The following is a 26,946-nucleotide window of genomic DNA, read 5'->3' as shown; positions in this document are numbered from 1 at the left end:
CAGCAGGGAGCCTGCTCCCTCCTCTCTCTCTGTCTGCCTCTCTGGCTACTTGAAATCTCTCTCTCTCTGTCAAATAAATAAAATCTTAAAATATATATATATATCATCCAAAAGTATAAAAATAACAAAAGTATTATGATTTATTAGCAGTAATAGTGTGTACATTCTGTATAAAAGACCAAAGATGAATATTTGTTAAAGCACCCTGTGGTGAAGTTTTTAGTTGAGCTCCTTTAGAAAAATAATAGAATGGGAATCTAGCAGGAAAGAAGGCACCTTAGCTACAGGTTTCCTTCCTCTCCCTTCACTTTTCTTGCTAAATCCTCCACTGGCCAAGTCCTGATGCTTCTCCTTTGGAGTTCAAAGAGTTGGGGCTCCCTTTAACCTTTGTTATACTCCTGCCTAACTCCTTACCCTTGGTGGGGCTTTGCCAGACTCCTAGGACCTGACAACTTCCTGGGTTGTATGTGACATTGGTGACAGCAGGGAGTGTCCCCCTATTTCAGTGGACCCAGTTCGAACTTGAACCCAGCACCAAGTGACGGAGTCATTTAATTTTATATTTGTTGAGTGGTAATAATTTCTTTTTTTTTTTAAATTTTTTATTTTTTATAAACATATATTTTTATCCCCAGGGGTACAGGTCTGTGAATCACCAGGTTTACACACTTCACAGCACTCACCAAAGCACATACCCTCCCCAATGTCCATAATCCCACCCCCCTTCTCCAAACCCCCTCCCCCCAGCAACCCTCAGTTTGTTTTGTGAGATTAAGAGTCACATAAAATTTTGACTTTATCAAATTAGCTTGTACATAGTCTAAAAGTAAAAGAATATGGCAAGGTCAACAGTTTCATGCCCCTTGGTCTCTACTACCCATTTCCACTCCCTTGAGGCAACTGCTTTTAATTCTTATTGCTGTTTCTTCTGATGTTTAATTTCCTGTTTCTGAATAACATGCATATCCTGCCATGTTTTTAGTTCCCACTGTTAGATATTACCTGTTTTACCTCCCCCCACAACTGCTTACGTATTATCTCTATTGTACCCTTCTCCCACACAGCACACACTTAATTCCGACCCTCCCCCCATCCTACCTAAGGGGTTCTATTTGGGGGTATTTTTTCTATAACTTATTTTTCTTGGTAAGTTATATTTATTTTTCTTCACGGCACAGTTTATTATATTCTTTGTTGTTTATTGCACCAAACACTGAATTACTCTTGAACTCTCTAATATGACTGAATAATCCCTCATTATGTTCCTGTACCTCAGCAATTCTATTGTTTTAAGTTTCTTGTAAGAGACATCCATCCTTCTCCCCACCTTCTCCATCCTGGACTAATTGTTTTTTAGGCTCCCTGCCACTGTCATCCCTAGGACTTCCCATCCCCATCTTCCTTGGGATACTCTCTGCTTCTCTACTATTTTGGACTTCTTGTTGCTGGTCTCATCCCTCTCTCCCTGTTTGATTTACTCCCTTTGTAGGGCAGCTTCTTGAGAAATTCTACATCAGATGAAAAATTTTGAAATTTGCATTCTGAAGATGTCTATTTGATCTTTTCTCTTTTTCTTAGTTCACTTGGGTATTAATTAAGTTCTAGTGTCAAGAAATCTTAAGTTGTTTGATTCCTGATATTTTTTATATGGTCTATGTTTTCCACGGGAGACTCATACAGAGTGGTCACAAGTATGGAAACATAGGGAAGTATCTAGAAATGGTTTACCGATCTTATATTATAATGCTTGATAAAGAAATAATGTGTATATATTTTCATAGTCTGTGGACACTAGAATTTTCTCTATGTTCCCAGTGTTCTGAAATTTCATGGTGATGGGCCTAGCATGTATTTTTTTATTCATTCATTTTGGGCATTCATATAGCTCCTTCAATTTTAAAGACTCAAGTAATTCATTTCTAGGAAATATTTGTATTTATTACTTTCCTGATTTCTTCTCTTCTGTTTTCTTTACCTTCTCTTTTTTGAAACTTCTATTACCTATATGTTGGGATTCCTACATGTATTTGTTATCTTTTCTCTACTTCAATCCATTTTTACTATTCTACTTACTTTCTGGGAAGCGTGTGTGTGTGTGTGTGTGTGTGTGTATGTGTGTGTATACACACATGTATACATATATATACACACATATATATATTTAACTATTCTACTTTGGAATATCCTTGATCCAAAGCAGAACATACAAAAGGGTTAGCACTGGAGTTATCTGTATTTCATTCTAGAGAAAAGAATGTTGACTCTTTTTTTTTTTTTTTTAAGATTTTATTTATTTATCAGAGAGAGAGAGAGAGAGCGAGCACAGGCAGACAGAATGGCAGGCAGAGGCAGAGGGAGAAGCAGGCTCCCTGCCGAGCAAGGAGCCCGATGTGGGACTCGATCCCAGGACGCTGGGATCATGACCTGAGCCGAAGGCAGCTGCTTAACCAACTGAGCCACCCAGGAGTCCCAAGAATGTTGACTCTTGAGAGTAAAATCTACTATGTTCATCAGGAAGATCTCAGATTAAAAATAGTGGCAACCCTTTAATTTGAATTAAAATTACCCATTTAGTGGATTATCTACAACAAATTCTAAACTGAAATAGTTCTAAGCTGCCTTTCATCAGATGTCCATACAAGAATGTAAATACAGTTTAATGCCAGCCTGAGCAAAATTTAAATAGGAAGGCAAATCTTTTGAAAAGAATTTCTTGTAGTGGTGGGGCAGGGGGCTAAAATGGTGTATTAGGCTTGCCTGGTCCCTCAAACACAGCTAGATAAATGTCAGATTATTCTGAATACCCAAGAAATTGATCTGAGCATTGACAGAACAAACTGCACAACTGGAGGGAGAGAAGAAGCCACTTTGTGGAAGGTAGGAGATGTGGAGATGTGGTTTGGGGGAGAAATGGCTTGTGGATGCTGCAGAGGGGAAGGAGCCCTGGTCGTGAAGAAAGGTGAGTGAGAGGAGAGTGCATAGAGATAGGCACAAAGAGAATACTTCCCCAAAGGCATTGCCTGGGAGAGTGAGAGGAGCTGATTTTTATGAGTTTTTGCAATCAGTAGGACTCAAAGACTGGAGTTTTAGAGATCCACTGTGTGGCTGGTGTGGAGCCATGTGGATGCTGCTGTGCTCCTGTGGAGAAGGCAGCCAGGTAACCTGGGGGCAGATGGTGTGATCTGAGGATTGCCTGAGATGCATGGGGAGAGAAGGTTTCTCCTTCTTGGAGCACATCTTAAAGAGGTGACATTGCCTCTCTGGGAATGAAGGTGCCAGCAGGTGCCATTTTCTCCCCTGCCCCCCAGCGTAAGTGCAGAGACACCTGCTGAGGGCTGCTAACCTGGACACTGGCTCTTTAGTGTGTATTCCCTGCTTCTGTGCTCTGGTGTGACTGTTCTTCTGCGTCAGACCTGCATCAGTCCCGGCACTAATTACCCTCCCCCAGAAGACCAGTGCAGGTCCCTGCCACACCAGGTCCTTAAAGTATGGAATTTTAAAACTCAGCCAGCTTGGCAGTGATAGAGCCCACAGTGCACTGCACTGCTCAAGGTGGTCAAGCAACCTGGACACAAACAGTGTGAAGGCAGTGACCTAAGGAATTGCTGGGACTCGTGAGGGAAGATTGTTCAGTCTTCTGGGAGGGCTTCTCAGCAGCAAGCAGGAATTCCCCTTTCCAGGGACAAAGGAGCTGGCTGGCACCATTGCCCTACCCTGGCCCTCACAGGAAATACCACCGCACCAACACTGGTTGCCTAACTTGCTCACACCAAGCCCCATACCCTGTGCTCCACTGGTACTGCTTTTCTCAGGCAAGTGTGCCAAAGAATCAGTGCAGTGGGCCTCTCCCCGCAAAGACAACACAAACCCCTTCATGTACCTTGTTTACTGACTATACAGTTCTGCAAAGCTTCAGTTCTACTGGGAATAGTATCAGTTTTCTTAACAAGCAGACCAGCGCACAGCTAGTTAAAACACTCCATACCCTAGCCAGGGTCCAAACATTCCCCACTGCAGGCAAGGAGAAACTCTGCAGACCACTGACCTGAAGGATAGAGCAAAGAAAACAAGCAGCAGAGTACATGCAATACACACTAGAGCTATTTCCTGAAGTACCAGGCTCTGGACATTATATGACCTTTCTTAATTAGGCCATTACTCTCAGGAGCAGGAAACATAACAGGTTTTACTAACACACAGAAAAAGACAGTGACCTAGACAAAATGCCAAAATGGAAGATTTCATCCCAAAAGAAAGAACAAGATAAGATCATGGCCAGGAATCTAATCGAAACAGATCTAAGTAACATGCCTAATCCTGAATTTAAAGCAACAATCATAAGGTTAATAAGCTGGGCTTGAGAAAAGCATAGAAGACATCAGGGAGACCCTTACTGCAGAAGCAAAAGAGCTAAAAACAAATCAGGCCAAATGAAAAATGTGATAACCAAGATTTGAAACAAACTGGGTGTAATTACCTCAAGGATGGAAGAAGCAGAAGAAGGAATAAGTGATATAGAAGATAGAATTCCTGTGCTTGCTTCGGCAGCATGTATACTAAAATTGGAATGATACAGAAAAGACTAGCAAGGCCCCTGCACAAGGATGACATACAAATTCAAGGAGTGTTTCATATTTTTAGGGAGGGGTGGGTGATGGACATTGGGGTGGGTATATGCTATGGTGAGCAGTGTGAATTGTGTAAGAGTGATGAATCACAGACCTGTGCCCCTGAAACAATACATTTTATGTCAAAAAAACAAAAAGATAGAATTCCCTCAGAAGATGGAAAATAATGAAGCTGAACAAAAAAGGGAAAGAAAAATCTTGGATCATAAAACTAGACTTAGGGAATTTGGTGACTCCAGAAAGTGTAATAATATGCATATAATAGGAGTCCCCCCAAAAAAAAAGAAGAGCTAGAAAAGGGGGCAGAAGGTTTGTTTGAGGAAATTATAGCTGAAAACTTCTCTAATCTGGGGAAGGAAGAAGACATCCAAATCAGGAGGCACGAAGAACTCCCATGAAAATCAACAAAAGCAGGCCAACACCAAGACATAGTGTAGTTAAATTTGCAAAATACAGAAATAAAGAAAAAATTCAAAAGCATCAAGACAGAAGAAGTCCCTAACTTACAAGGGAAGACTAATAAGTTTAGGAGCAGATCTTTCCACAGAAACTTGGCAAGCTAGAAGAGAGTGGCATGATATATTCATCATCCTGAATGGGAAAAATCTTGCAGCCAAGAATACTTTATCCAGCAAGGCTGTCATTCAGAATAGAAGGAAGGATAAAGAGCTTCCCAGACAAACAAAAACTAAAAGGAGCTTGTGACCACTAAACCAGCCCTGCAAGAAATATTAAAGAGGACTCTTTGAGTGGGAAAGAAAAACCAGATGGACAAAGACTAGAAAAGAACAGAGAAAATCTCCAGAAACAGTGACAAAATAAGTAATAAAGTGGCGCTAAATTCATATGTATTCATAATTACTCTGAATGTAAATGGACTAAATAATCCAATCAAAAGACATAGGGTATCAGAATGGATTAAAAAATGACCTATCTAGGGCGCCTGGGTGGCTCAGTGGGTTAAGCCGCTGCCTTCGGCTCAGGTCATGATCTCAGGGTCCTGGGATGGAGGCCCGCATCGGGCTCTCTGCTCAGCAGGGAGCCTGCTTCCTTCTCTCTCTCTGCCTGCCTCTCAGTGTACTTGTAATTTCTCTCTGTCAAATAAATAAATAAAATCTTTAAAAAAAAAAATGACCTATCTATATGTTGTCTACAATAGACTCATCTTATATTTATTTTTTATTTTTAAAAGATTTTATTTTTAAGTAATCTCTACACCCCACATAGGCTCAAATTTACAGTTCTGATATCAAGAGCTGCATGCCAATTGAGTCAGCCAGGTGCCCCAAGAGACTCATTTTAAACCTAAAGACACCTGCAGATTGGAAGTGAGGGGAAGAAAAAACATTTACCATGGAAAAGCACATCAAAAGAAGGCCAGAGGATCCATACTTATATTGGAAAAACTAGATTTTATTTATTTATTTTAATTAAAAGATTTAAAAAAAAAAGATTATTTATTTTAGGCATGAGTGGGAGGAACTGAGGGAGAGGGAGAGAGAATCCCAAGCGGACTTCAGCTGAGCTCAGAGCCTGATGTGGGGCTTTATCCCAAGACCTTGAGATCACGACCTGAGCTGAAACCAAGAGTCAGATGCTCAACCAACTGCACCACCCAGGCACCTCCAGACAAACCAGATTTTAAACCAAAGACTGTAACAAGAGATAAAGAAGGGCATTACATCATAAGTGGTCTGTCCAACAGGAAGATCTAACAATTGTGGGTATTTATGCTCCCAACTTGGAAGCACCCAAATATATAAAACAATAACAAACATAAAGGAGTTCATAATAATGTAATAATAATAGTAGAAGACTTAACACCCCACTTGCATCAATGGACAGATCATCTAAATAGAAAATCAACAAGGGAAAAATGGCTTTGAATTACACACTAGATCAGATGATCTAAACAGTTACATTCATTCAGAACATATCATCCTACAGCAGCAGAATACACATTCTTTTTAAGTGCACATGGGACATTTTCCAGAATAGATCACATACTAGGTCACATATCAGGTCTCATCAAGTACAAAAAGATTGAGATCATATCATTCGTATTTTCTAACCACAATGCTATGAAACTTGAAGTGTTCCACAAGAAAAAAATCTGGAAAGACCATAAACAGATGGAGGTTAAAGAACATCCTACTAAAGAATGAATGTTTCAACCAAGAAATTAAAGAAGAAATTAAAAAAAAATACATGGAAGCAAATGAAAATGAAAATACAATGGTCCAAATCCTGTGGGATGCAGCAAAAGTGGTCCTAAGAAAGAAGTATATAGCAATACAGGGTGACTTCAAGATGCAATAAAGATCTCAAATAAGCAACCTAAACTTATACTTAAAGAAACTAGGAAAAGAACAACAAATGAAGCCTAAGGCCAGCATTAGAAGGGAAATAATAAAGATTAGGGCAGAAATAAATGATATAGAAACAAACAAACAAAAAAACCCCAGTAGAACAGATCAATGAAACTGGGAGCTGTTTCTTTGAAAAAATTAATAAAATTGATAAATCCCCTCAAAGACTTATCCAGAAGAAAAGAGAAAATACCCAAATAAATAAAAGAATAAATGAGAGAGGAGAAATAACCAACACCACAGAAATACAATTATAAGAGAATATTATGAAAAATTATATGTCAACAAACTGGACAATTTGGAAGAAATGGATCAGTTCCTAGAAACATACAAACTACCAAAATTGAAACAGGGAGGAATAAAAAAATTGAATAGACTGATAACCAACAAGGAAATTGAATCAGTAATCAAAAATCTTCCAACAAACAAAAATCCAGGGCCAGATGACTTCACAGGGGAATTCTACTAAACGTTGAAAGAAGACTTAATGCCTATTCTTCCCAAACTATTCCAAAAAATAGGAAGGGAAGGAGAATTTTCAAACTGACTCTATGAGATCAGCATTACCCTGGTTCCAAAACCACTTAAAGACCCCATTAGAAAAGAGAACTACAGGCCAATATCCCTGATGAACATGGATATAAAAATTCTCAAGAAAATACTAGCAAATCAAATCCAAAGTACATTAGAAGAATCATTCACTACAATCAAGTGGGATTTTTATTCCTGTGTTGTAAGGGTGGTTCAATATTTGCAAATCAATCAACATGATAGATCACATTAATAAAAGAAAGGATAAGAACTATATGATCCTCTCAATAGATGCAGAAAAAGCATTTGACAAAGTATAGCATCCATTCTTGATAAAAGCCCTCAACAAAGTAGGGATAGAGGAGACATACCTCAACGTAATAAAGACCATTAACGAAAAAACCCACCACTAATATCATTCTCAATGGGGAGAAGCTGAGAGCTTTTCCTGTATAGTCAGGAACAAGATAGAGATGTCCATTCTCACCACTGTTATTTGATGTAGTACTGGAAGTCCTAGTCTCAGCCATCTGACAACAAAAAGAAATAAAAGTCATCCAAAATTGGCAAAGTCTAATATTCACTATTTGCAGATAACATGATACTTTATGTAGAAAACCTGAAAGACTCCACCAAAAAATTGCTAGAAGTGATACACAAATTCAGTAAAATCTCAGGATATAAAATCAACATATAGAAACCTGTTGCATTTCCATACACCAGTAATGAAGCTGCAGAAAGAAAAATCAAGGAATCGATCCCATTTACAATTACACCGAAATTCATAAGACACCTAGGAATAAACCTAATGAACTCTGAAAAGCTATAAAACACTTATGACAAAACTAAAGATGACACAAAGAAATGGAAAAACATTCCATTTCTTATGGATTGAAAGAACTCATTTCCAACTGGGAAAGATCTCAATTCCAATCTCATGGATTGAAAGAACAAATATTGTTGGAAGTGTCTGTCCTGCCCAAAGCAATCTATACATTTAATGCAATTCCTAGGGCATGTATTTCATGGAGCACTGAGTGTGGTATATAAACAATGAATCTTGGAACACTGAGAAAACTAAATAAAAAAAATATACCACCGCATTTTTCACTGAGCTAGAACAAACAATCCTGAAATTTGTATGGAATCGCAAAAGATCCCAAATAGTCAAAGCAATCTTGAAAAAGAAAGGCAGAACTGGGGACATCACAATTCTGGGCTTGAAGTTACATTACAAAGCTATAGGGATCAAGATAGTATTGTACTGGCCCCAAAACAGACATAGATCAATGGAACAGAATAGAAAACCCAGAAATGGATCCACAACTATATAAGGTCAATTAATCTTCAACGAATCAGGAAAGAATATCCAATAGAAAAAAGACAGTCACTTCAACAGATGTTGTTGGGAAAACTGGACAGCAACATGCAAAAGAATGAAATTGGAACACTTTCTTATGCCATACACAAAAACAAATTCAAAATGGATGAAAGACTTAAATGTGAGAGAGGAAACCATCAAAATCCTAGGGGAGAACATAGGCAGTAACCTTTTGGTTAGAGGAGTCTAACCTTAGCAACTTCTTTTTCTGTGTTTTTTTTTTTTTTCTTCTTAAATGATATATTTATTTATTTAAGAGAGAGAGAGAAAGTAAGAGAGCACAATGGGAGGGGCAGAGGGACAGGGAGAGAGAATCTCAAGCAGACAGTGCTGAGCATGGAGCCCGATTTGGGGCTCGATCTTACAACCCTGAGATCATGACCCGAGCTGAAACCAAGAATCAGATGCCCAACTGACTATGCCACCCAGGCGCCCCAGTCTATAGCAAATTCTTACTAGATATATCTCCTGAAGCAAGGAAACAAAAACAAAAGTAAACCCTTGAGACTTCATTAAAATAAAAAGTTTCTTCATAATGAAGGAAACAATCAGCAAAACTTAAAGTTAGCAACCTATGGAATGGAAGAAGACATTTGCAAATGCTATATCTGATAAAGGGTTAGTATCCAGAATCTATAAAGAACTTATAAAACTCAACACACCCAAAAAACAAATAATCCAATTAAAAATGGGCAGAAGACATGAATACAGAATTTTTCCAAAGAAGACATACAGATGACCAATAGACACATGAAAAGATATTCAACATCACTCATCATCAAGAAAATACAAATCAAAACTCCAGTGAGATCCCACCTCACACCTGTCAGAATGGCTAAAATTAACAACATAGGAAACAACAGATGTTGGTGAGGATGAGGAGAAAAGGGAACCTTCTTAGACTGTTGGTGGGAATACAAACTGGTGCAGTCACTCTGGAAAACAGTATGGAGATTTCCCAGAAAGTTAAAAATATGATCCAACAATTGCACTACAGGTATTTACCCAAGGGTACAAAAATACAGATTCGAAGGGGTGCATTTACCGTAATGTTTATAGCAGCATTGTCAACAATAATCAAATTATAGAAAGAACCCAAATGTCCATTGACAGATAGATGAAGAGGTGGTATATACAATGGACTATTGCTCAGCCATTAAAAAGAATGAAATCTTGCCGTTTGCAATGACGTGGCTAGAGCTAGAGATTATCATTCTAAGTGAAATATGTCAGAGAAAGATAAATACCATACGATTTCATTCATATGTGGAATTTAAGAAACAAAACAGATGAACATAAGGGTAAAAAGAGAGAAAGACAAACCATAAGAGACTCTCAACTATAGAGAACAAACTGAGGGTTCCTGGAGGGGAGGTGGGTGGGGGATGGGTTAAATGGGGGATGGACATTAAGGAAGGCATTAAGGAAGCACTGGGTGTTATATGGAAGTAATGAATCACTAAATTCTACACCTGAAACTAATATTACACTGTATGTTAGCTAACTGGAATTTAAATAAAAACTTAAAAAAGAACAAAAAGTAAAGAATTTCATATGTTTTCACAGTGAATGTGGATGATTTTTGATGATTCTTTCTTTTGGATTTTTATTTTCCATCATATTCCATTTGCATGGACATCCAGGAATAAAACATTTGTTCCTTTTCTAACGTTATAGTTTAATTTGAAAATTGTTTGGTAGAACTGTTTTCTGTCTTGAGGCAGGTTCTGAGCTAATTGAACTGTGGTACGTGGGTTTTGTTCATCAAAAATAATGGTGAGGGGCACCTGGGTGGCTCAGTGGATTAAAGCCTCTGCCTTCCACTCAGGTCATGATCTCAGGATTCTGGGATCGAGCCCCGCATCGGGCTCTCTGCTCAGCAGGGAGCCTGCTTCCTTTCCTCTCTCTGCCTGCCTCTCTGCCTACTTGTGATCTCTGTCAAATGAATAAGTAAAATCTTTTTTTTTTTTTTTTTTAAAGACCTTATTCATTCATTTGACAGACAGAAATCACAAGTAAGCGGAGAGGCAGGCAGAGAGAGAGAGGAGGAAGCAGGCTCCCCGCTGAGAGAGAGCCCGATTCGGGGCTTGATCCCAGAACCCTGGGATCATGACCTGAGCTGAAGGCAGAGGCTTCAACCCACTGAGCCACCCAGGCGCCCCTGAATAAGTAAAATCTTAAAAAAAAAATAATGGTGAGACCAAATCAACACTAACCAAATCGATTTTGTTTATAACCTCGGGCTTAGTAAAATATCTGCTAATGAAAGGGGTGAGGTATTATTCCATTAAAGTCTTTCATTTAAGAATATGCAACCCTTTTTGTTTGAAAAAAAGAGAGGTGGCCTTTGGCACAAAAACTTGATAGATAATACATCTGTCAGTCATGTTAAACTGTATAATAGGACTTGATAAAACCATATTTGAAAACTCTGCTCTGACACTTTAACTTTTCAGATTAGAAAGAGAGTATGTCTCCAAAAACAAGAAACTAAATGAAGAGATCGAGGAACATAAGAAAGTAATTATAGACCTTTCAAAGAGACTCCAGTATAATGAAAAAAGTTGCAGTGAATTACAGGAAGAACTTGTAATGGTAAGGATAAAAAAGAAAACCCTATGGCAATTACTTTATTGGGTCAAATTTGATGTTTAACAGGTTTTTTTCCCCTCACTACATGCCATGAGATAATAGCACGAAAGTAATTTTAGTGCCATTGATATAAAATTTCAAAACCAGAGATGCTGATTACAACAAAGATGTATGTAATAAAACCTCTATTTTTTAGAAAAAGTGGGAAAATTATTTGAATTAGTAAAAACTGAATTATAGACTATTTTAGAATTTATTCAGGGCCTGCCCTTCTTCCTTCCTTCCTTCCTTGGTGCATTGTTACCTAGGTGAAAGGGGGATCAGGATTTATAATCAATAGAGCTAATGATTTCAAAGACTCCCTTTTATAGTCATTTCATACCCTATCATTTTGTTCTCATTCCCCAATAATCCAGCTTTCACACCATCGCCACATTTGTCTTCCTGAGATATTGATCTGATCTTGTCATCATCACTTTATTAAAAAACCATCAATGTCTCCTTGTTGTTTTCAGAATGAAGTTCAACTTCTTGCCATATAATCTAAGGCCTCTTTCTTTGTGGCTCCGTGTTAACTCTTCCAGCTTCTTCTCTGTCCCTTGCCCTCTAACTCTCTTGCTTCAGCACCTTAGGGTGCTCTTGGCTTCCTAAACACATTGTATATTTTTATATCTTCTTGCTTTTGTTCAGGCTGTTCACCATTTTTTTTTTTTTTTTGGACCCGTATTGTCTGAACTTCTTTTCTTTTGTTCCATTAGTAAACTCCTATCCTGTAATGCCCTGGTCTGACAGCTTGCAATCTGTGAAGCCTTCCATGATTTCCTCTTTTCCCATCTCCCATCCTCCTACTCAGAAATTTGCCTTTTCTCAACTTTGTGTTTCTTTCTTTAAAAATCTTTTTGGGTGCGCCTGGCAGCTCAGTGGGTTGGGCCTCTGCCTTTGGCTTGGGTCATGATCTCAGGGTTTTGGGATTGAGCCCCAAATTAGGCTGTCTGCTCGGCAGGGAGCCTGTTTCCCCCTCTTTCTCTCTGCCTACTTGTGATCTCTCTTTCTGTGAAATAAATAAATAAAATCTTTTTAAAAATTAAAAAAAGGGACGCCTGGGTGGCTCAGTTGGTTAAGCAGCTGCCTTCGGCTCGGGTCATGATCCCAGCGTCCTGGGATCGAGTCCCACATCGGGCTCCTTGCTCAGCGGGGAACCTGCTTCTCCCTCTGACTCTGCCTGCCATTCTGTCTGCCTGTGCTCGCTCTCCCCCCCCCCCGATAAATAAATAAAATCTTTAAAAAAAATTAAAAAAAATATTTTTTTGTTTATTTATTTGAGAGCAGAGAGAGAGAGAGAGAGTGAGCGACTGAGCACCACTGTGGGGGAAGGGCAAGGGAGAAGAAGAAGAAGACACCACGCTGAGCAGGGATCCTGATGTGGGGCTCGGTCTCAGGACCCTGAGATCATGACCTGAGCCGAAGGCAGATGCTTAACTGATTGAACCACCCGGTTGCCCCCAACTTTGTGTTTCTTTCATACTTAGTTTAGCATCTTCATCATAGTTTAGCATCTTCATCATAGTTTAGCATAACACTCACCCAAATCTGACATGTGTTATCTCTCCCAAGAGAATGTGAATGCATTGAGGTTAACATAATTCATTTTACTTTACGGACGAATATTCCACTGTAACGCTTGCCTCCATAAATGTTTGTTGGATGTGTGTATTTGGTTGATGCAACACACTGTGGTTCTGCAGTTTACTGGGAATCCCAAGAGGGAGGGCTTAAAATCTAGAGTAATACCTGTGCCTTCTTTGTCTTGTCCCTACATGAATCCCTTCTGCAGAGACTTGGTTACTTCATTTTCAATTCTTGGTGATAGTAGTTATTGAAGAAAATGAATATTTTTTTCTCCTTGTCAAAAAAGATGGAGACTCTGGCATATATTAAGAAGTGGTGGCCAAATCCGTGCTGACCAGATGGACATGTTGTGATGGGATAATTTTTTTTTTTTAAAGATTTTATTTATTTATTTATTTGACAGGCAGAGATCACAAGGAGGCAGAGAGGCAGGCAGAGAGAGAGAGAGGGGGAAGCAGGCTCCCTGCTGAGCAGAGAACCCGATGGGGGACTCAATCCCAGGACCCTGAGATCATGACCCGAGCCAAAGGCAGCGGCTTAACCCACTGAGCCACCCAGGCGCCCCGTGATGGGATAAAATTTAAACTCTATCACTTTCAGATGATCTAATGTTATATGTGGTCTTCATTCAACCCAAGATACTCGGTGTGTTCTGATTCAGGGACTGATAGTATTCAGTGTTTGGTTACATTTGTAGCTGGAGTACTTTGGATGTCAAGTTTAAGGACGTTTAGGGCTCTCTATGTAACATACTTACTGCCTGTTCACTCTCATGTGCTATCCCAAATTTCACGGGCTATTCTACTTCTTGATTCCTGGCTCAGGACATGAATCAGTGGTGGAGAAAACCATGTTGGAGCCATTGAGCTGAATCATGGATTTGGTCTTCTTGCTTATAGACCCTGTATTCAGGAGTTTGGAAAGTTAGCCAGAGTTACAACTAAGAGTGCAACAGTGTAGCCAGTCACCAATATAAATTGACAGACTTAACCCTAGTTTGGTCTTCTAGCTTTCCAGTGACTAGATACAAATAAAAGAAGACTGGCTTAATTCACCATGGAGGGTACTAGTGCTTGGTGATGAAAAAATTTCACTTGATGCTAACAGGTTTTTCTTTTTCAACTTTTACGATTTGGCACATTGGTCTGAAATAAGGCAAGTTAACAGCTCATGGGCAACCTCTGTTGGCTTGTTTGGGCCTCATTCTGTGAAGCACCATTGTTCTGATCATAGCGCAGAAGATTGAAGACTAATTGTTTCTGCAAAGCTTGATAGATTACTAGATGTTGTTGCAGATCTGAGAGTAATAGGTCCTTGCTGAAGAGCTAATGATTCAGGTTGCACCTGAGTGATCTACAGTTTATATGCTTCAACCTAACTTATTTTCCTATTTTTCATCTCATAAACCCATAGCTTTAGGTCTTATTTTCTTCCATTTTTGTTTCTTCTGCTCCTCTTTCTTTTCCCCTTCCCTATAATGAGATTTCTAACTTGTTCTGTTTTTTGATTAGAACTGTTGTTCTCTATCACTTTACCTGGCTGTAATATGAAATTTAAGAATTAGTTAATGAAATTTTATTTAATGAATATACTGTTATTTTACATAGTAAGTACTGTGTTTTTCTTTTTCTTTTTTTTTTTCATATTTTATTTATTTATTTGACAGTGAGAGATCACAAGTAGGCAGAGAGGCGGGCAGAGAGAGAGGAAGGGAAGCAGGCTACCGGCTGAGCAGAAAGCCCGATGTGGGGCTCGATCCCAGGACCCTGAGATCATGACCTGAACCGAAGGCAGCGGCTTAACCCACTGAGCCACCCAGGCGCCCCATGTGTTTTTCTTTTTTATAAAAAATTAATCTAGCACTTTTCCTAAATATATTTTTCTTATACATATTCCTTTATTTTTTTTCCCCCAATAGATTAGTGGCTTTGGGGTGGGGGGGGGAAAGTTTTTGAGAAATTTTCTCGAGTTATCTGTCAAATTAAAATTTTTAAACCATAAAAAATCAAGTTTTCCTAGTTTTGCACCCTCAAAGCTAGCTATTATTATCTTTGCTTTGAATTCATGATTGGTTTTGACTGAAGATGAAATGACTTGACGGGAAACTTTCACCTTTCGCTTTTGGAAATGAAACTTTGTTTTAATAATATCTCATGATGCCGTGTACCTCAGTGTGTCTTTCCCATACTTACATTTCTTTTGAATATAATAGTTTCAGTATTTTATAGAATATCGATGGGAAGCATAAATTACCTACAGGTAATTTTTCTCTCCCTTTGAGGTAACAGCTTGTTTTCCAGTCTAGGTCATGTTCATGGTCATTATTCAAGTCTTAGTCTTTATTTTCTCTGTTGCATTGCAATAGAAAATTAAAGCCACTTTCCTCTCTAGGATTACTAGTGAGATCAAGGTGTTATTAGTAATATGCAAAGACTTCAGGAAGTTTTGAGACTTAAAAGTAATAGGTGTATAACTTAGTATAACTAAGTGTGTAACTAAGCTTTTTAGAGCTGGAGGGGATCAGGATACATGAAATGTTAATAAACCAGTTGGAAAGTGATAGCTTCTCTGTTTCAGGAAATATAATATAAATATAGAACATAGTTTTGGGGGCAACTGGGTGGCTCAGTAAGTTAAAGCATCTGCCCTCGGCTCAGGTAATGATCCCAGGGTCCTGGGATTGAGCCCCACATTGGGCTCTCTGCTCAGCGGGGAGCCTGCTTCCCCCTCTTTCTCTGCCTGCCTCTCTGCCTACTTGTGATCTCTGTCAAATAAATAAATAAAATCTTTAAAAAAAATGTAGAACATAATTTTGGAAAGGTCCAAACTAAGTATGTTGAGTCCTTTGTTGGTATTTAAGAAATATAAACACAGATGACTTTATTTGTTATTTATTTATTTATTTTAAAGATTTAATTTATTTATTAGAGAGAGAACGAGGGAGAGGGAGAAGCGGGGGCTGGATCCCATGAACCCTGAGTTCATGACTTGAGACGAAGGCAGGCACTTAGCCAACTGAGCCACCCAGATGCCCCCAGATGACTTTAATTTTACTTTTATATTAATGAAATTCCTCCTATTCAGTGTATGGTTTTGAACGATATGATTGGTAAATGAATGGCATATTTTTATTATATTTAATGCCATAGAATTAATAGAATTTAAATATAGGACTTCTAAAGATCTAACAAAATTAGTTTTGTGTTCAGTGTTATACACTATCAAACTTGACTTTAAGAAGTTTTGATTAAAATTGAACTATTAATTTCACAATCTATGAATTTAATAAAGATTTAATCAACTACTAAATAAAACTGACTTTCTAATTTAAGTTGCTTGGTGATTATGCTTATTAAAGTCCATCAGAGTCTCAACATAACCAGTTGGGTCTTTTAGTCATTACTGTGAGTATTTATATTTGCTTCTCTTGAAGCAGGGGAGCTATCATTTTAAAATTGGTATTATTAGGATTTGCTTTGTGCTTTCTACAATGAAATTTTTTTAAGTCCATCATTTCTTGAGATTTGTTTTTCTGCCACTCAGTAATATTTAGTTACAGCTCTAGGAGAGACCATATATTGAAAAGGGAATTCTAGTTCTCATGAGGTTTTGTTCAAAGAATATTTTATTCTCTAAAGAACTTGTGATTGAAAATGGTCAAGTATATGCTTTTTCCCTATACTTTGGGGGTTTAACTGATTATATAATACAATGATTGCTAGCATTAGATAGGATTTTAGAAAGCACTTTGATTGCTATGCTTTGTGGTAAAGTTAATGTTTCTTGATAACATTTGTGCTTCAAATGATCTGTTAGGTTTACTTTAGAATGACATGTCTCTGATTTTGAAGGAGGTTTTAAAAACTAATGGGCTAGTAAGTATTCTTTTCTGATTTTTTACTAAAAAATAGTTGATTCCTCCAGAATAAGAGTAGTATTTGTATATGAACATTATTTTTGCTAATATATAAGTCCCTTTCAGTCTTTTTTAGTGGCCCTTAAAAATGTAATACTATTAAATAATACTCACCGAATGTGTATGTGTATATCTGTGTGTTTAAATGTTCATTTTTTTGTTGGGGGAAATTGGAGGGGGAGACAAACCGTGAGAGACTGTGGACTCTGAAAAACAATATGAGGGTTTTGGAGGGGTGGGGGGTGGAAGGTTGGGTGAGCCTGGTGGTGGGTATTATGGAGGGCACGTATTGGATGGAGCACTGGGTGTGGTGCATAAACAATGAATTCTGGAACACTGAAAAGAAATTAAAAAATAAATAAAAAATTTTTTAAAAAGAAAAAAAAATGTTCATTATATGGCTGGCTTTCTAAATTCATAATGTGGGCATAAAGCTCTTTTACTAAGCTTTTTGAAATTTATTTTTTTCCTTTTTTTGAAATTTATTCTTATATAAATTACTAAGTTTTGAATATTCAATCTCATCTTTGACCTGGGGGAAAAAATATGTGTGTGTGTGTGTGTGTGTGTGTGTTGTTTTGTGTGTGTGTATGTGTGTATGTGTGTGTGAGAGAGAGAGAGAGAGAGAGAGAGAGAGATGTTTATCTGTTAAGGCCTATATTCAGTTTGGAGAGTAGCATCTGTAGAAAAATAAACTAATTGTAAAGCCATGTATGGGAGGATGGCATTTTGTCTTATGATGTAAGCAGTTGGGACCACAGAATACTCACATCATGGAAGGAGCATAGGAAAACAAAGAAAGGAGGAGAAGAAATAATAAACTTTTATAAAGAAGTAAGAGCTATTAGTTATCATTAATATGATTGGGGGAAAGCTGCAGATAGTGATGACCATGATAGCTGACCAGATCAAAGTCAGTTCAGCTGAGCAAACTCCTTGTGTCTCACAAATGCACTGGGTGTGTCATGGTTTTTAGGTAGAAGATATGATGAAACAGTGAGACAAAATATGTGATACTGATTATAGGTTCTGATACTCCCCCATTTTTGCTCAGAATTCCTTCATAATGGCTTCAAATATATTTGAATCAAAAGTTTTAAAGCTTACTTGAGTTAAAATGTTGAGAAATTTTAAGGATTGTGTATCACTGCTCTAAAAGTTCAACCCATGTTTAAAGGGCGAATTTCATTAAAAAATGTAGTGATTAAATAAGAGTATTTATTTTTTACTTACTTGTTTTTCCTACTATTTTTAACCTTATTAACAGTGTCCCTTAACTATTTCTACTGTTATTTAGAGCTTGAGTCAACTTTTCCCACTGCAGATCAGCAGCGCCCATTTGCCATTTTCTAGATAGGAATATTTGCATATTCTTTTTATATGTTTCCTCAAGAGCTGGCATTAGAAATTTTTATTTACATGCATATCCATTTGTGATATTCATGCATGTCTAGTAAAAAAGTGAGTGATGTGTCTTTGTAGGGTCAAAGAAAGATATGAAAGAAACAAAGAATGACACATTAGATTAAGCCAGAAATTCATTCATTCTAGCAGTGTGTGGGATAGAGTATACCGAATATATGTGGAAATATGATGTAGGTGTTTGTCATCTCACTGTACTTTCTGATTAAAGGTAGTTTATAAACCACCTTGACTCCTCTTTAAAAATACATTAAGGTCTGCATGTCACACATTTTCCTGAACTTTCTTTGGATATTTTCCTATTTTTAGACCCCTGTATACACTGCTTAGATTCGTTATGACATCTAAAGTAGTCTTTTGTTCATGGTGAGTAATCAATAAATATTCTTCTAAATATCATCTGGTTACCCAACATGGCATTAAGAGACTTTGATTGCTAGGGTAACAAACTCTTTATGTAAATTATGTCCAAGGCAAAAAGAAGTGGGTCCTTTTATCCTACAGTTTTTTTTTTTTTTTGAAGGTTTATTTATTTATTTATATTTGTGAGAGAGAGAGAGAGAAAGAGAGAGAGGATGAGTAGGGAAGGGACAAAGGGAGAGGGACAGAGAGAGAATCTCCAGCTGACCCCCGCCTGAGCAGAGAGCCTAATGTGGGGCTTCTGGGGCTCCACCCCATGACCCTGAGGTCATGACCTGAGCCGAAATCAAAAGTTGGTTGCTTAACCAATTGAGCCATCCAGGTGTCCCTTATCCTATAGTTTTGCCTTTTAAACTTCTGTGGATGTTTAGAATTACAGAATTTCTTAAGTCAACAATGTAACATTTAACCGAAACCTACTCTTTATATCGGATGATAAAACATAGAAATTAGAAACTTAGTATTTGTTCTTGCTTGGCACTTTCTTTTCAACCCAACAGTTTGTTTAGTAAGCACATAAATTCTGGTTTCATTCTAGAATTTTTTTGTACATCAAAGAGCTATTAAAAGAACTAAGACCTTTGGTAATAAAATTTAAATGTAAGTGCAGTCCACATTTCAGAAAAACCCAAACACTTAACTATATGAATGAAGAATGAAAGCTGCATTTATAAAACTAAAATGATTTCTTGGGAAGAAAAATGGGCAACTGTGAAACAATGACAGTTTTTCTTGTCAGTAGTTGGTTCATAAACCTAGTTATTAAATCTAAGTTGAATCTCTATTAAAAGTCTATTTAGCCAAGTATCTTAGTAGAAAATTATAATACTACTAATTATGAATATAAAGCAACTTTTAGGTATAGTTAGTTCTTTTTAAGCCATTTCATTGGTCAAACCTCTTCCTTTATTTTTTGAAAAATTTTTCATTAGTAGTGTTTCATGGTTAATTTGACATGAAATTTGTTTTTAAACTATAATGGTATTGAAATTATACTTTATTTTTTAGTCGGGATTGAGCCCTATACTTGACAAGGGAATAGTTATTGTTGACAGGAATTTAATTGAAACCTTTTATTAAGCTCACTCCAAGTACATAGTTTGGCTTTTTACTTGTATATTTCTGTAAATTTTTAGTCCCTTGATATTGATGAAGAATTAGCCTCTGTCAACATATATCTTGGCGATAGGTTGATCTGCGTTTCAGTCCCAGCCCTATCTCCTAATAGTTGTGTGAACCTTAGTGATATTATCCTTCTGAATCTGTTCGTTTGTGCTAATAACCTTGACTGCGGAGGATTTTTGAGGAGAAATAAAGATTATATATATAATACTTATAATAATTATATTATAATCATATATTTTATTTTATAATTACATTTTATATGTTTATATATAAAATTTACATATATAAGATACATATTTTGTATATTTATAATTCTATAATTATATTACAATAATATAGTAATTATAATATATATATTATATGTTTCTATAATATATATGTAACAGGGGCATTTTTTGTGTGTGTGTGTTTGCATTTAACTTGTGAATATGATGCTGGAGATGAATTATATCTTCTGGAGATATAATTATATGATAATACTAGGAAAACACTGAATAAGAAGACTTAGGAGACTAAACCTTTAGGATATTAAATCATATTATACGGAATAACCTCTGGAATAATGGTATAAGGAGCTTGGTGAACTCTCTACCTAGAAAAACAATAATTTCACTGATGAAAAATTAAAAAAAACAACAATCATATAAAGCTCTGAAAATTGTCCCAAGGGCAAAGGAGAAAGTATCGTTTAAGAAAATCTACTAATCATCAAAATTAAAAACCTTGGTCCTTTAAAGGACAGCATGAGAAAAATAAAAAGACAACTCACAGAATGAGAGAAAATATTTGCAGATCATATATCTGACAAAGGAATTTTATCCAAGATATATAAAGACCTCTTATAATTTAATAATAAAATCCACTTGAAAAATGGACAAAAAATCTGAACAGAGACTTCTCCAAAATGTGTAAGTGGCCAATAAACACATTAAAAGATGCTTAGTATCAACAGTCATTGGAGAAATGTAAATCAAAACCATGATACTCAAAAAAATTTAAAAAACAAAATGACATGTTATGTCACAAATACTTGGATGATTATAATTAAAAAACAGGTAGTAACAATTTGTTATTAGTGGGGATGTGAAAAAATTGGAATTATCAGACACTTGAGAATGTATAATGATGCCTTCCACTTTGGAAAATAGTTTAGAAGTTTGTCAAGGAATATTATTCAGGCATAAAGAGAAATGAAGTACTAACCAGTGGTTCATTATGGATGAACCCTGAAAACATCAGGCTAAGTGAAAGAAGCCAGGCACATAAAGCCACATAGTGTGTGATTCCATTTATATGAAATGCCCAGAGAAGGTAAATCTGGAGAGCTAGAAAGCATGTAAGGGTTGCTGAGGCCTAAAGGGACTGAATGGGAGTGATAGCTGATGGTTATGGGGTTTCTTTCTTTTTTTTTTTTTTTTTAAAGATTTTATTAATTTATTTGACAGAGAGAAAGATCACAAGTAGGCGGAGAGTCAGGCAGAGAGAGAGGAGGAAGCAGGCTCCCGCTGAGCAAAGAGCCCGATGCGGGACTCGATCCCAGGACACTGAGATCATGACCTGAGCCGAAGGCAGCGGCTTAATCCACTGAGCCACCCAGGCGCCCCTTTTTTTTTTTTTTTTTTTAAGGTTTTATTTATTTATTTGACAGACAGAGATCACAAGTAGGCAGAGAGGCAGGCAGAGAGAGAGAGAGAGGGAAGCAGGCTTCCTGCGGAGCAGGGAGCCCGATGCGGGGCTTGATCCCAGGACCCTGAGATCATGACCCGAGCCGAAGGCAGCAGCCCAAACCACTGAGCCACCCAGGCGCCCCGGTTATGGGGTTTCTTGTTGGTGTGATGAAAGTGTTCTAAAATTGATTGTGATGTTGGTTGTACAACTTGAATCTATTAAAAAAAAAGCACTGAATTGTGTATTTTCAATGGTTAAATTAGATAGTGTGTAAATTATATCTCAAGCTACTGAAAAGAAGAAAATTGATCAATTTTCAGTAAGAACTGTGAGAATCTGTAGCATTTGAATGGTGGTCTGTTCCATAATTTCCTTTTCCACCCTGTGCCGTGTTATAGAGCTGTGCCCAGGCACAGTAGACAAGAAGATGGGCGTTTCCTCTCTCCTTGGCTCTTAGCCGGGGGTTATGATTTCTTCTGGGGAGAGGCAAAGAGCTGTACTATCTCATCCCTCAGAGCCCTGTGTTGCAGCAGTTCTAGTCCAGGCAGGCATGGGTAAGAGGACCCGATCGCTCTTCGTCTACCTAGTCCATACTTGTAATGCAGTCTTGGCAGGCCAAGAAAATTGGGGCCAACTGTACTCTTCTTTAACTTCATTCTTCTTTCCAGTTACTTCCCTTTATCTCTCCTTTCCTTCTTACCAGGAAAGGGTTGTCTAAACTTCCTGTTTCCACTGACTTCTCTCTCACTCAATTAGGACCAAAAAAAGTTACTACTTCTTCAGCCTATTCCAGTCTGAGTTACAGCAGGTTTCATCAAGGTCACCAATGACCTCTAAGTCCATTGAACACTTCTTAGTCTCCATTTTGCTTGAATATTCTGTGACACTGGACATAATTGACACCTCTGTCCTTCAAATGGTCTCGGTTTCCATGACACTATACTTTCCTGGTTTTCTTCTTCTTTTTTCAGTCTGCTTTGCTGGTTTTTTATTTTCTAACTTATTATTATTATTTTTTTTTAATGTTCAGTTGGTCGACCATATAGTACATCATTAGTTTTTGATGTAAGGTTCAATGATTCATTAGTTGCACTCTGGAGTTCATTAAGGCCTTGTCCTAGGCTCTTTCTTCTCAGCCAAATGCTTTCTAGGCAAGCCTCAGGTAGTATCTGTAGGTGATTCCCAAACCCATTCCTGACTTATTTTCTGAGTTTTATACCATTATGCCTAGCTGCCTCCCCTATTTTTCTATTTTATTTGTTGTTTATTAATTCAAATATATTTATTTAGGGCCCATTATTTTCCAGGCATTATTCTGGTACTGAGAGTGTCTTCAAGGTATTTCCAATGGATGTGATTGAAACAGAATTTATGATTTGTACTCTCTGCCAAAAAAAAGCAAGCAAGTAAATAAACAAAAATACCCCAAATAAGACCTTCTCTGCTACCATTGTTCTCACTGTACTACTGAAATCTGCCAGTTCTTTTAGCGTGAAACTTGGGATCACTCTTGACTCTTCCTTTTGTCTGAGCATGGACCCAACTTCATCAAGTCCATCCATTCTGATCCAATTATATTGAATCCAATTTAATGCAATCAGTGTAGTCTACCCCAATTCAGTATCACCAAGGGCCTGGCCATTCCATTTTCTAGGTATTCTTCCCCCTACCCCTTTTTCTTTTCACAGCCGAGACCCTAGCCTATGGTATGTTACTTCTTGAGTCAACTGATGTGGGCACCGTCCGGCAGTTTGCCACATGACTGCGACCCTGATCTTTTAAAGTATTTCCTAATTCCTCTCTGTCTCAGTTTTCTTATCTGTAAAGTTGGGATAATAATAGCCCTTCCCTCTTGGATTGCCATGAGGATAAAAAGGATTATTATATATAAATTAGTGCCAGGCACCAAGGCCTCAGTAAATTGTTATTGAGACCTTATACAGAATTACATTAAACCAAGGAAAAGGTATGATTAAGACAGAAAGAGGTTTATTAATAATAGATTTGAATGAGGGTAATTATTAGCTTGCTTATACTTAGCAATGCTGTATATATTCACACAAATCTGCAGCTCTTATAATACATGACCTTATTATGTGTATATTGTTTTCTTAATTAAAAGGCTAAGAAACACCAGGCCTTTCTAGTAGAGACATGTGAAAATAACGTGAAAGAATTGGAATCGATCTTGGACAGCTTTTCTCTGTCGGGCCAGTGGACATCAGGTTAGTTGAAGGTATAAAATGACAGATGCATCTGTCAATGTTCCAAAGTCACTACATTTTGGGAATTCTGCAGATGCCTCTTCCAGTCCCTCATCTCAACATGTTTCGATCTGATGACATGATAAGAGCAGTTCTCACAGCAGTCAGTTGGCCTAGCTGGCTGAGAAAGGGTGACGGAATGTGGACCTGCTGTTGTCCTCCCAGAACTTGATTTACAAGTGTTGGGGTCTGTATGATTGGACAGACAAGGGCTCACTTGCTGTGTTCTGAATCCAACTGAGAAAAAAGTCCTTACAGTATACCTGCAAGGGGAACAGATGTTTCCATCAAACTGAGCCAAATTCTGAGGCAACCTTCAACAACTTAAAGGTCATGCATTCAAAAGGTTATGTAGGACACAGCCTGTAACAGCGTGCATATGCTAAGCCAGTTTTCTCCTTCGCTTCCTACTACCACACATACACTCTCCAGAGAAGAGTGCTTAGGTGAAATATTTTGGTTTTCATATTAGCACGGTTAATAAGATAAAGAACTATAAAAATTGCATATTAGGTAGGCATATTTTGGGAACTAGAAGCAGCACTAGCTGGTTAACGAATGCTGTCCATGATTTCAACTTCCTTAATTTTTTTTGTGTATATGCCATTATGTGTGTAATAGGAACTTTGACCTAAATCCTTTTACTTTGCTACCTCAATTTTCTTTTGCCAAACCATCAGCCTCGAATTACTCTTTTTTTTTCTGACTCAGTTGTACTCCTCAAAAGGCATGTAAAATTAAATTCTTTACAATTTAAAATTCAGCTCCTGGGCTCTGTTTTTTAAAGGAATCAAACAGATTTTGGGCCAATTAGTTCTTTAGGAACTCGTAAGTTATAGAAGGTGTGTCTTGCTTGAAAAAGCAGAAGGATATGACCATGGCCCATTATTACTCTATGGATCTGCGGATTTGTGCTGGTGAGCTATTAGAGATTTATTGTGTTTTATTATTATCTGTTATTTTTGGGTCTGTTTTTAGCCTTCCTATTAGTTTAGCAGTCTTTCATGAAATGCACTTGTAACTTTCCTTAAAATTTAATCTTTTACCCAAAGCATTAGTGTTTTGTGGTTTGTTACTGTGGATAAATCAAGGTGTATAACAGGGACATAAAAGATATAAATATCCAGTGTTCAATTATATTTGCTAAAGCTTTGGAGAGTAAAATTTTCTTTTGTAATTGTACTGTTTTATTATTGAGATGTGTCATTGCTTAATGGTTTTAGGAGCTTTAAAAATTGTTAAATTATTATCTTAGTATATCTTATGCTTCAATGTTATTGTAAATATTTCTTTAGAGCTGAATTCAAAAAACTAAAAATAATGCCACATCTTTTTTGAATTTTATAATGAAATAGTTGATAACAAAGTAACTCACAGGCTATTGCTAAGCCTATTGAAGAAGACTATTAAAGTTTTTCCTTTCCTTTTTATCTTTTTAATGCCTAGTTTCCCATATATAGGCACAGCCTATATATTATAGAGAAAGGGTTTCTGGAAAAGGGACTGTATGGTGAATTAGTGATTTTCGTATTGCTGTACAGTTGTTTTGTTTCCATATGGTATTGGTTATTCACTCTTTCACCTACCAAGAACCATTCTTCCCTGATCTGTTAAATGGAAGCCCAGGGCCAGAGTAAAATCAGATCCTAAGCAGGTAAGTGTGTCAGCCAGCGTGCTAGCAGGAAGAGATGGCACTCTCTAAAGAGCTGGTCAGAAGAGAATTTAATTAAGATATCTACGGAAAGGTGGACAGGATAAGAGAACCAATTAGGTAGGATAAGACGGGGCACCTGGGTGGCTCAGTCAGTTAAGCTTCCAACTCTTAGTTTCAGTTCAGGTCATGATTTCATGGGTCATGGGATCAAGTCCCTCCCCCCCCCCACCTCCCCCCGTGAGGCTCTGCACTCAGCAGGGAGTCTGCTTTAGATTTTCCCTCTCTGCCGCTTCCCTTGTGGGCACATGTGCACGTGCGCGTGCTCTCTCTCTCAAATAAATCTTAAAAAGGAAAAAAAAAAAAAAAGATAGGATAAGACAGCAAGAACAAGCCAGAGTGGAAAACCCATGCCTAAGCCTAAAGGGTCCAGTGGAGGGCACATTGTCACCATAGTCTGATACAAGCACAGGACCTGCCTGATGAGAGCTGTGGCTGCTAAAAAATGAGGAACGCATTGGAGCAGAGGAAACAGAAGAAATAAATACCCTGACATTCTCTTCTTTCCTTTTGTTTATTTCTCCCTCCACCCTCTTGATCACCTACAGGTACACTCACTGCCCAAATCGAACCAGAAGCCAGAGGGCAGAGGAGCCTAGATCATGTAGTCTCTAGAGGTCAGCCTTCACCACAAGGTGAAACATTGTTTGTTAAAATAATTTAACAAAACCTGTGACTTCTGGAAATTTCTTGATGAAATTCTCTTCTGAGGAACCCTTTAGAGAGTGCCATCTCTCTTCCTGCTGGCACCTGGGCTGATGCACTTACCTGCTCAGGACCTGCTTGCCCTCTGGGCCTGGGCTTTGGTAAGGCAGCCATGGGAGACTCCGATGGATTCCCTTTCTGCTTATGCTGGTTCAGGGTGGGGTTTTATTACTTCATGGATGGCTAGAAATAATATGCTTTATTGCTTAATATGGAAGGACCTGCACAATTAGGATTGTCTGCTGTGTCAGGCCTGGCTTTGCCTCCATGAAGATGAACAAATATTTTGCTCCTCACAAATAAGGTCACATAAGAACTTATCCTAGACTAACTTGTCTTCTGTGCCTGTGTGATATAAACATGTATATAGCTCACAGTATATATGTTTTTGGGGACAAGTCTGTTTCAAAGAGAAACAGGGTGTTACTATGTGATGATAGGGCAGCCTTAGAATTTGTTACAGAATTAATTCAGTCACCTCCAGAAAGGTTTTCCAGAGAGATCCTCTGCTCTGCAGTATGGGCAGTAGACAACAGTGCTTAACTTCCTTTTGTTACTTCTTCCTACCTTTCAGTTCAAGATACT

The 26,946-nt window shown here is 37.7% G+C and overlaps 1 protein-coding gene and 1 non-coding gene across 2 annotated transcripts in view; both read left to right on the top strand.

Moving 5' to 3' along the window:
* The window catches only part of CCDC171 (coiled-coil domain containing 171), a 299,561-nt gene that overhangs the window by 79,893 nt on the left and 192,722 nt on the right, over positions 1 to 26,946 (top strand). The window contains exons 9-10 of the mRNA XM_059411602.1: positions 11,366 to 11,504; positions 23,804 to 23,906. Of these exons, the coding sequence (XP_059267585.1) occupies positions 11,366 to 11,504; positions 23,804 to 23,906 (242 nt within the window). The remainder of the gene's footprint in view (positions 1 to 11,365; positions 11,505 to 23,803; positions 23,907 to 26,946) is intronic.
* On the top strand, positions 4,533 to 4,639 carry LOC132025215 (U6 spliceosomal RNA). Its single transcript, XR_009406480.1, has one exon. It is a non-coding gene; the product is annotated as a U6 spliceosomal RNA (small nuclear RNA).

Source organism: Mustela nigripes, chromosome 9, assembly GCF_022355385.1.
Source record: "Mustela nigripes isolate SB6536 chromosome 9, MUSNIG.SB6536, whole genome shotgun sequence".
Taxonomy (NCBI): domain Eukaryota; kingdom Metazoa; phylum Chordata; class Mammalia; order Carnivora; family Mustelidae; genus Mustela; species Mustela nigripes.
The sequence above is the reverse complement of the archived record's forward strand: the minus strand, read 5'-3'. Positions and strand labels throughout refer to the sequence as shown.